This window comes from Taurulus bubalis, assembly GCF_910589615.1.
Source record: "Taurulus bubalis genome assembly, chromosome: 13".
NCBI classification, from domain to species: domain Eukaryota; kingdom Metazoa; phylum Chordata; class Actinopteri; order Perciformes; family Cottidae; genus Taurulus; species Taurulus bubalis.
The window spans coordinates 11,088,594-11,099,265 of NC_136601.1; the positions used below are offsets into that span (position 1 = coordinate 11,088,594).

At 38.9% G+C, this 10,672-nt stretch overlaps 2 protein-coding genes across 2 annotated transcripts; one reads left to right on the top strand and one right to left on the bottom strand.

Moving 5' to 3' along the window:
* Positions 1 to 1,117: 1,117 nt before the first annotated feature.
* Positions 1,118 to 5,910, top strand: stard14 (START domain containing 14). The gene is made up of 6 exons (XM_079228300.1): positions 1,118 to 1,338; positions 1,448 to 1,595; positions 2,444 to 2,547; positions 2,781 to 2,898; positions 3,004 to 3,056; positions 4,679 to 5,910. The coding sequence occupies exons 1-6, from the start codon at positions 1,177 to 1,179 to the stop codon at positions 4,883 to 4,885; spliced, it is 792 nt and encodes a 263-aa protein (XP_079084426.1). The 5' UTR covers positions 1,118 to 1,176; the 3' UTR covers positions 4,886 to 5,910.
* pdzd11 (PDZ domain containing 11) lies at positions 5,566 to 10,251 on the bottom strand (the record flags this gene model as incomplete). The annotated part of the gene is made up of 5 exons (XM_079228301.1): positions 5,566 to 7,653; positions 8,857 to 8,917; positions 9,169 to 9,267; positions 9,403 to 9,543; positions 10,159 to 10,251. 5 exons carry the CDS (start codon positions 10,249 to 10,251, stop codon positions 7,619 to 7,621), a joined length of 429 nt encoding a protein of 142 aa, XP_079084427.1. The 3' UTR covers positions 5,566 to 7,618.
* Positions 10,252 to 10,672: the final 421 nt, after the last annotated feature.

Consider the following 10,672-nt stretch of genomic DNA (forward strand, 5'->3'; position numbering starts at 1 on the left):
TAGTGCTCTGTACATCCAGTCTATGAGCGAAACTACAATTCGTCAGTTGAATGTGAGAAACCTGTTGTGTCACAGGTCGCCGAAGTAGACTGAAACTCATTTGGCAATACATCAGAAGCATGTCGTGTAACCGGAAGGTGTGGCTAGTTATGGACGTGAGATTGCATAACACACTTGTTACTTTCTTGATGTACATCTTTGCCCAAAATATATTGAAAGCATGTGAAAAAACTGAATGTATGAACTGGGGTTTAATTAGTCTATTTACCAATATGCATACACACTGGCCTGTGTTCCACTGTGATCATTTTCAATGTCTCTTCAGTCCTGCACTCTCTTTTTTTTTTTAAGTATACAAGTATTAACATCAATATATTAAAGTACCAAAAGTAAAATCAGTTATGCAGAATGGCCCCATTTCAGAATAATAGAGTTTTTGAATTATTGATGCATCAATATGTATCACTTTAATGTTGAAGATGGTAAAGGTAGAGCTAGTTCAGTATTTCAGAAAACCAGCGTGTCATAAATTCCCAAGAGAGGCTTCCTCTGCATCACAGTCATCTTTTGAAGCAAGCAGATGCTTAAACTAACTGTAGACCCAGTCATTATTGCACCCTGGTGTTTTGTTCGTGTGCTTTTATTGTTTAACATTTACAGTCGTGATGTTACTCTGTATTCATCAACACTGAGCAATTCGCACCACCCACTCCCCTGAGCAGCCCACGGCGCTCTGCCTACCTACTATATGTAGCCTTTTGTGTATCTGTCACACTTTCTGACAACTACACACCACAACACTGCTCTTTGTAATGGACTGCTTTATTTAATTGGTGTTCCTCTGGTGCCCGCGCTCACCTGCTGTAGCGGTGTGGTCGTGTAAAAGTTACTTACTTTAGAAACTTTACAGCCTTTCTCGTCGTTACTTTGCGGTACCTGCGTCGCACACCTGGATTCCGGAAGGGCTGTGACGTCAGTGGGAGAGGTGCCTGGTGCTATGACTCAGGAATTCAACACACACGCACACACATAAAAATCCTGCTTGACTGGATTGGTGACCGGCTCGCATATAATCGGGTCGCCGGAGTCACAGAGCCGCAGAAACTCCGCACGTTGTTGTTTGTCAGATTTATTTTCAGAAAGAAAGTTATTTTTTTTGTTGCTGTTAACTAAAATATGTCTATTTTACCCGACAATGCGGCCTTTGCTGACTTCAGGAAGCAATGTCTATCAACGGAGAATTGGTCCAACAAGTATGATAAGCGCGGGATGCAAGTGTGGGTCGAAGGCTCGCTTGCAAATAAAGGAAACAACGTCCCGAAAGTGCACAAAATCAAGGTAAGTTCCTTTTTAATAACCGCAACTTCAGAAAAGTACCTGTCAGGACGTCACACGTGTCTCTGTGGACTCTAACACCTGCATGTGTGTGTGTGTTTTTTTTTTTTAGTGTAAAATGACAATTAAAGATGTATCCGCTGCCACCATGTACGACGTGCTTCACGACGGCTCGTACCGTAAGCAGTGGGACCCCGCCATGTTGGACAGCTTTGACATTGCCCGGCTCTCTGTGAACGCTGATGTGGGCTACTACTCATGTGAGGACTCTCTGCTGCACCTTGTCACTTTGTTCTGTGAGCGCGAGTCCCGGAGTTCAGGCGCAGTCTTTCCACTTGTTAGATAAACTCACTGACAAGGGAAAGTGAGTGTTTTAGGTTTTGATATTCTGCCTTTTCTACTGGAAGAATAGTGTTATTCCACTAGACAGTTCATGATTCAAAATCAGTGCTGATTTATTTATTTTTAAGATTTGAGTTGTTGTAATGTTTTATTTATAATGCACTTTTCAAACATCTACATTACAAATGCAGCAGAATGAAACAGTCAAGTCATAAATCATCAGTTTCAAAGAAAACAAAAAAAGGAAGAATAGGAAAAACAAACCTCTTTTTTTTAAAGGAATTAAAACACTGTTCAACGTACATGTAAAACTAAAATCAGGAAAGGCTCTCCAATATAAATAACATAATATATGTTTTTAAGAAGGGACTTAAAGGAGATCCTTCGTTTAAGCATTGTGTGTTCTTTTCGCTGAGTCATGGTGAAATATAAACGATGCTCCCATTATTCCCCTGTCAGCAATCACTTCTGTCCATATTTACATACTCAAACTAGATTTGTTTTTCTTTCAGTGCAATGCAGTGCTGTCTCCTATTTTCTTCTTTTTTTGACTTCTTCCTTTTCAAATTCACTAGAATCAGTTTCTTCCATTGACACGCTTGTCAGCTGCTGAAGCCCTCGGGGTTCCAGCTCAAGCGCCCTTCTTGTCCCACTGGTGTATTTATTGTCATAACAAGGGTGCACTTGTTGAACCTAAGGTTGTTTACAGTGAAGCAGTTAATGAAGGAACGCAACATAACCAGATTTTTGTCTTTTTCTTCTGCAGGGCTTTGTGCAAGTCCCATAAAGAACAGAGATGTGGTATCTCTGCGTTCGTGGCAGGTGATGGACGACGAGTACACCATCATCAACTTCTCAGTGAAACACCCAGTACGCCACCTCCTCCACACTCTCCCACTGTCCTCGAACGAGTCATTACCACAACTCTCTGACACCTATTGACTTAGTGTTTTGTGTGCATTGAGTTTTTTCTACACACACTTTTTTTCTTAAATAAGGTGGTGTCACATGTCCACATCGCATTATTTGTTCAATGACTTAAAGAGGTGTTTGTAGTTAAAACGGGTTAGTTTTTCTCATAAAACAGTTTTGATTCATTCCAGAAATACCCTCCTCGCAGTGATCTCGTGAGGGCCATCTCAATCATCACTGGATATTTGATCAAGCCCACAGGACCCAACAGCTGCACTTTCACATACCTTTCACAAGCCGACCCCAAAGGTACGACCACGACCAACACGCGCACTGTTCTTTTTTTAAATTGGGAATTCCTGCCAGGTGTTTTTAGAGCTGTTGTTTTATAAGTTTTGTCTCTTTTTCCTCCAGGTTCTCTTCCCAAGTGGGTGGTCAAACGAGCTTCTCAAGTTTTAGCTCCACGGGTAAGTGACGCAACAAACAAAGAAATATTTCGATAATATCTAGTAGCAGCACTGCCGCTAATGGTAGAAATGCATGAACTGTATTACTGTGTGGGTGTGTGTCCATGAGGTGATTTTAAAAAGCGTGTAGTAGGTGTGTGCCCGCATGAAGGAGTGAGGGTTTCATGTGTCTTTTAAAGGACAAAGGTAACCATAGAAACCCAATTTAAGGGCCTGTCCTGGTTAGGTTGCTGACAAAGGAGTCTCAACTCGAGCTGTCGGTCTCTCTTTCTGCAGAACTTGTTCCCCAGGTTTCATATCCTCCGCAGATTGATACTATTTAGAGCAAAGTGTACAAACGTGTGAAAGAAGCTGTCGTTGAGACTTTTACTAAGAAGAAACATCGACTTTCTAAAGACTTGAGGCAATAGCTCACAACTTGGTCTAGTAAGCGGCGAGTGAGCAGAGAATGACAATAATGTAATCCTTAGTTGGAGATCACTTTTAATCATTTCAGAAGAGTAAATAAAACAACAATATAAAACCAACAGTAAAAAGGATCAAATCTCAGAAGGTCAGAGACAAAAAGTAATGTAAAAGATGATACTGTTTCAGGCAGGTTGTGCTCTAATAAGGAACAGCAATGAACAAAACGCATCTAACAACGTGCACTTAAGCAGGAGTGCTTGCTTACTAAGAGACTGTAGTGCTGCAAACTATATTCACTGTGGATTAATGTGATGATTATTTTCTGCATTAATCATTTGTCTGTAAAGCGTCTGAACAAAGTTAAAAATGTCCACCCTTATTTCTCACCACCATCCCAGAAGGCAAAAACCTGTTCATTGTACTTATAAAACTCCTAAAATTATCAATATATTGTCAAAATGGTTGCTGAAAGAATTGTTTCAGCTATAGATCAGAGAACTACTGAGAGAAGATATAAGAATATAAATGACCTGCACTGTCAAACCCACATAGCAGCTCATACTGTAGACAGTTAAACAGTGAAGGACATCAACTTAGTCTACACAGCAGAACAAACGATGATGATGATGATGATCATAATAAATATAAAAACAGAAATAATAAACAAACTAAAATGTCATAAAACAACAAAAAGATCATAGAAAGCCTATTCTAAAAAAAGTGGGATTTTAAAAAGAGAAGATGGCGACGCAGGCCTTTCACCTTTGCCCAACAAGGAGCAACACATTCGAGGATCTCGCCTCTCGGCGCTGTTTAAGTAATCAATATATGTCTTAATATAAATTCTACAAAAGCAGAATTGTGCCTAATTTACATTTAAAGCAGAAGATTTGTGTAGCAAAACGTACGTGCAGTTTTGGTTGCCATCTGTTTGAAGTCAAGAATATCTGTCCCTGTAATGGCAAAGGCAAGATAGCCATGGTTTGAATATTACTTTACCATTAAGATAATATCTTTAGTTTTTGTTGTGTAACATTTCACATTTTTATAGGCTGTCTAGAGCTGTAAATAGTGAGATTATGTGGCAAGCGGATACACAAGTCGGTTACTCAGTACTTGGTGAGCCGCTTTATCATCCGCTCCGTTGACTGAGAATGAAGGTGTGGTATGCCTCTCATTGTCTCACTGCACTCTCTGATTGTGGTCTCCTCTAGGTGTTGGAGTGTATATACAAGGCGGGAAAGAACTACCCGGAATGGAAGCAGCAGAACTCTCCCGATCAGAAGCCCTGGTTGTACCCGGAGCAGAGCACCCTGGCCATGATGGACCCCAGCGAGTTGTCGATACAAAGAGCCGACTCGCTAGAAAACGTGGATGAGAGTTTCAAAGTGGCCGCTCAGGACAGCGAGGACAGCAGCTAAATCGCATCAAAGTGATGGGTGGGTGAAGGGTAGAATGAAGAGGGTGACATTGGAGGATAGGCTGTGTGTATATACTCACAAATTGAATATGACTTGAGACCTCCGACTCTCTGCGATGTTGCCCCGAATGCTCGTGAATACATCCGTTTTTTCCGAAGCCGTGTGCCTTTTGGGAGGAACAAGAGCATGAAGTGTTTACAGCTGTTTTAGCAGACGGAAATTAGCACAGATCAAATTCACCATGTTGAAGTAAGCTAAACGTCTCTCCAGTATTGGCCGACGTACTTTAAAACTCTTTATTTTTGTACTTGTAGGTGTCAGGGTTTAAATGTGTCATGGCCACAGCACTACACTTACAATGGGTTGTCTTCTCAGGCCTTTTTTAGTTGTAAAAACACATGAACACATTTTCAATGAAGCGTGGTTGTCCACTTTGCCTTTACAAGTGACTGTGAATGGAAATTACATTAGTTACTGCCAGTGGCGAGAGTAGAGTGAAATTTGTTATTTTTCTTTGTTGAATGTCAGCTCAAAAGCATCTGAGCCTCATAGTTTAGATACTTTTTATTCTGTTATATCACATTGAATGGCTGTTTGCAGTTGAAACATTCTTGTTAACAGGAAACCTATTTTGAGAGGTTTCGGGTTTGTGCAGCCACTCTGGGCATCGACCTTGAATGTGTTTTTTTACAGGAAGTTTTTAGGCTTATTGCAAAACAATTCACTGTCACTTTTTATTGGTAAGCATTAAGTGTATTTAGTTATGATTAGTCAGCAACTATGTTGTTTCTTTCTTTAATGTTTAATGCAGAAAGACTGTTTGAAGGTTCAATGTATTTATGTGACATGTTGTGCAATCAAAGGTTTTATGTAATTCTTTTAAGTTATACAGATGCTAGACTAGTAAATCAGTTGTTGATCTCTTAGAATGAAAATCTGGTTATGATGTATTCTAGCAAGTTTGCATTTTGTCAGTTGAATGACTTTACCTGAAGGATTGGAATGACCATAAAGGATATCTTTTATTTATTGAAGTTTCTGTAACCTCAGATGAAGTTATGATGGAGGAAAAGCCCTGGAATGAAGCTTTGCAGGCTGAGCTTAAGTTTTTCTTCTTAAGATAATTTATGTGGAATGTTTCATGGTCTTGACTTAAAAAAAGAAAAAAACTAACCAACGTAATTACTGTCATTGACTGCATACTTCTTAAGATGACACTCAAGCCTCGGGAGAAACCAACCTAGAACGTGGAACACGTTTGGCTACTTTAACCAGAGCTAACCGGTCCATTTCCAGCTGGTTACGGCTCTTCGAGTACAAAGAAAAGGTTACCAGGGTTCAAAAGGTTTTATTTATTTTTACCACGTCATTGTGGCGCTGAAAGACCACTTTAAGATAATCAGATGGAACACCAAAAGCATTATATTTGATCAAAGTAGTAGTGTACAAAATAATGAAGACGCTGTTGCGATAAAACAAAACCTACTGTTGCTAGCACACTGCAAGAACATGTTTTCTATCATGTTCCAATGTTTACTATACTTCCAGAACTTGGATCCATCTCAAAAAGCTAAAAGTACCCGACAGTCTTCAGTTGGACTTGAATGCTAACATAAGTCACCTGATTACGGCTTTTACTATACTAATAGGCGGGTGCAATGTTTAGCTGTCTGGCACGGTAATATCAGGCATTATAGTTGTCAACAGTTTGGCACCTCATATATACAGTTCATACATTAAATTATTAAAATATTCAGCCCAGAAGCAGGTTATGTAAAATGAACATGTATGAAACATGAGCAAAGGTTAGACAGTATTTAAGTAACAATAGCAGTCACTGAACTATATTTACACAACTTAATATTCATTAAACAATTAAACTGTTCAATATTTAAAAACTGGACGTACAGTATATTCACAGTGATATTAAGATCAGTGATATTTACCAGAAGTCTTGCACCATCATTTGCTCTTAAAATATGTCTCTGTAGCGTGTGTGTCAGTGCGTCCTGAAATATGCACATTTATTTTACATATATTTACCAGTAAAAAACAAACATAAGAACCATGATATGCTTTTAAAAGCTCCAGGAAAAGCTAGTAAGTGAGTTTAAATGATTCCAAACTGTTTTAAACTGAACATTAAACATTTCATGGCGGTAGGATTTATATCCAGGCTGATGCATTAGTTTTAGCCTAATTTACCTAATAAATAAGCAACTAAGCATGTGAATCTACTTCATATCTTTGTCATGAAGGCAGATGTGTACAGAACACACAAGTGCTACTCTGTACTTGATCCAAATATGTCTAAGACTACAGTAGTAACATTAATTATAGGGCTTGAGGAAAAGCAAATGCAGGGTCTATAAATGTTATGCTTGACTAAAAAAAAAAATGCATCAGTTACATAATTTATAATGTGAAATGTCCATCAAGCGTCTGCTTATACCGTAACGTCCTTCACTTCCTGTAAATACATCCTGATCGAGTAGAAATCGCCATGTATTCCAGTAGATTAGGGAGTGCTCAGGTAACTGGGCAACAGAGGAAACCGAGTATATAAACAGTAGATATTGTCCGTACATGGAGGACTTCGAATGAGGCTGTTAGTCATACATCAGTCATCTTGGGGCTGAGACAGCATGGAGGCCAGAGTCTGTAGGAGTAGGATGATGACGAGCAGTGACACAGCTGTCCAACCTCTCTCTCTCTCCCTCTCTCTGCTGCCACCTAATGTACAGTCCTCTCCTTCTGCCTTTGGTAGTCTGATAGAAGAAAACACACAACATTATAGTATGTCATTCTACCAGTATGATATAATGCAGTGAGATCAGCCAGATAGTTTTATCTTGGTTGATCTCCGCTGCTGACAGCTAAGTGCTGACGTGCTTCATTTTCCTGAGGTTTGGTCCCCAAGAAGGAGCTATGCTCTTAAAGCTTTTCTCTCTCTTTTTTTAGTCATTTTGAAAATGCATGTACTGTAGTATTGGCATTCTGGAGGATGATAACAGGCACAATTCATGTTAAAGATTTCCGCTATCACACTACTTATCTTATCATCTTACAGTTTTCTCAGTCGCTTTAGTACACAAACATAGTTACATTATCTAGTCACATGTGCACATCGTAAAAGCAATTTCTCATTATTTTAAACAAGTTGCAAATGCTTTGGCACATTCATTAAATTATTATGTGTAACTGTTGTTTCGCACATTATCAATTGCATGTTAATCAACATGTATTATAGTGGTTCAGGCATTAGTTCATTACATAAGTCATTACATGCACAATGGTTGAACCAGTTGTCATAATTTGTCAAGCATAAAGTATATACAATTCTATTCAACCGTTTTTTGTAAATGCATAGTAAATTGATAGTGAATCTTGACTTCCACAAATGAAGAGAATTGTGTGAGCCTTAGTTCACACAAAATAGCATAAAGGTATATCTCATGAACCTTCAATTGGCATGAAATATAGACAGAGCACACAGAGTGTATTACGGTATCTCCTTTGTGTCATGCAGAGCAATCTTATAATATTCTTATAATAAGATAATTATCTTATATAAGCAATCTCCCTCTATGTGTGTGCACATGTTGAGATGCGTCGAGAAATAGAAAAATGTACCTAAGTGACTTAGAGAAACTGTAATAGTAACACCAGACAACTAGTCAATCTTAACTTCTTTTTGTTTTCTGTTTAAGTTTTTTTTATATCAATAACTTTTTATAAACAAAGCAAGAAAGCAGGACTATATTTCATCAGTCAAGAAAAACCCAATTGGCTAATCTTACAATTTAAGTTAAACACGTCAATAACTGTACATAAATTCAGAAGTTATTCAGAAGTCACAAAATAGCGATTGGGTCATCAAAGACAAAAGAGTGCAGTGCAGACTCTCTTGATGAGAGTTAGAGATTGTTGTCATTTTCACGTTTGATATGATTTTGCAGAGTAAGACTTACTGTACGGAAAGAAGCGAACCCTCATCAGTATCTCTCGCGCAGTCTTCAGAATGTCCACAGCCTTAAGAAGAAGAAGGGATGAACTTAATGCAATGTAATGAAAACGATATAAAAAGCTGTTCAACTTATTGAGGCATTTTATAAATATTATTTACATATTTAAATGGAAATTAAAATATGTAACTAGCCCGTTCTAAAATAAAGGCTAATTTCACACATCTTGACTACACTGAAGACTTAGTAGATACTGTATAATAATGTGTTAATTAATATCTGTATGAATCTCAAGGTGAAAGTACTGCTCTTACTTACTCTTGAGTGCTCTATGTCTTGGAAATCAACCTCATTCACAGAAAGAACCTGGTCTCCCTCTTGCAGACCTGCTCGGTGGGCATCCGAGTCTGGAACCACCTGCCAGCACATTACACACAAATCAGAAATCAAAATGTGGAAACAATTAGACAGCAGCACCACAAGCATTAATGCCAGTAAAAGCTGTACCAACCCCAGGGCTACACACACACACACACACACACACACACACACCTTGGATATAAAGATTCCCAACTGTGATGCCTTGCCCCCACGGATGTTGAAGCCCAGCTGAGCTCCTGGAGGTTTCTTCAGTACTATAGTACGAGGCAGGAACTGGGTGAGCTCATTGTTGTAGTCAGGGTGATGAATCCGCTAAAAATGTACAAAGAAAAAGAAAAGCTGACAAAATACAACGAGAACAGTGGCATGATATCCCTTGATTTGAGAGAAATCTGATAACCTGCAGTTATGTTATAGGACATCACAAACCAGAGGATTGGGAACATACTCAGCTCCACACATTAATCTGAATTAATATATATACACTTAGTGTGAAAGTTAAATTACAAACATATATACAGTTCCTATACATTGGAACTCTTTGGAACAGTACAATCTTAGACAACAATCTTAATTCAAGATCCAATTATTTGCTTTTTTCAGAGCTTTCAGCTGCATCCCATAATCTTCACAGATGTGAAAGCGTCCTCGGTTAATCTTTTCGGTCATGATCTCATCCCAAAATACAAGCAGCTGTCATCATGTGACTGAAGTTCCACACTAAGGTCCTGTGATGACATCAGTGCAGTCTCCATGACTGAGAAACTGAAAAACACCCACCCATCCCCTAATAAAGACCTGAAGATGCAGTTGAAAGCTTAAGAAAACGGAACCCCTGTGGACCTTGAGTTCACTTTTTCTCTGTCAGAGATATATATACAGTATATATGTAAGCACCAAGTGTGGTTATAATACTATGTTGCATACCTCCTGTGGGGCTATCCATGCTGGTGGGTTCTCGTATGAAGGCAGGAATACCACTGGGAGCTGGTAGTCATCATATGGGATTTTCTGATCCATTGTTTATGAAAACCCCTAAAGACAAAAAAATGTACATTGTTATGAAAAGCTCTTCTTTAAAATGTAAAGTACTGCTTGTTATGAAAAAAAAATGCTAGCTAGCTCAAGCTAAAGCTAACTTAGCTTACTAGTGAACTCCGACACGAGCCTGCTCCGCTATCTTCATCACACTTTAACTAACATTCACTGTTACCATCATGTCGACTATAACGACGAATACAGTGCGTAACCTCTGGAGGAAAAAGTGCAGAGTGACAGCCATAAAACAACAAAGTGTCTCACCTGCCAGTCTGAACTCTGAAGGCGAGCAGGAAGCCCTTTTTCTTGTTTGAACTGCGGTTTCCAGTGAACTACCGCCACCTACTGGCAGGGAGGAGTAACTGCAAATGCTTTAACAATCGTTTCTATAATGGAAAATAAA

What these genes read in the sequence shown, in the direction of transcription:
- stard14 (XM_079228300.1), top strand. Translation starts at nt 1,177, where the DNA reads ATGTCTATTTTACCCGACAATGCGGCCTTTGCTGACTTCAGGAAGCAA. An exon ending in CGAAAGTGCACAAAATCAAG is followed by an intron (nt 1,339 to 1,447) that starts GTAAGTTCCTTT and finishes TTTTTTTTTTAG; the next exon opens with TGTAAAATGACAATTAAAGA. An exon ending in TGATGTGGGCTACTACTCAT is followed by an intron (nt 1,596 to 2,443) that starts GTGAGGACTCTC and finishes TTTCTTCTGCAG; the next exon opens with GGCTTTGTGCAAGTCCCATA.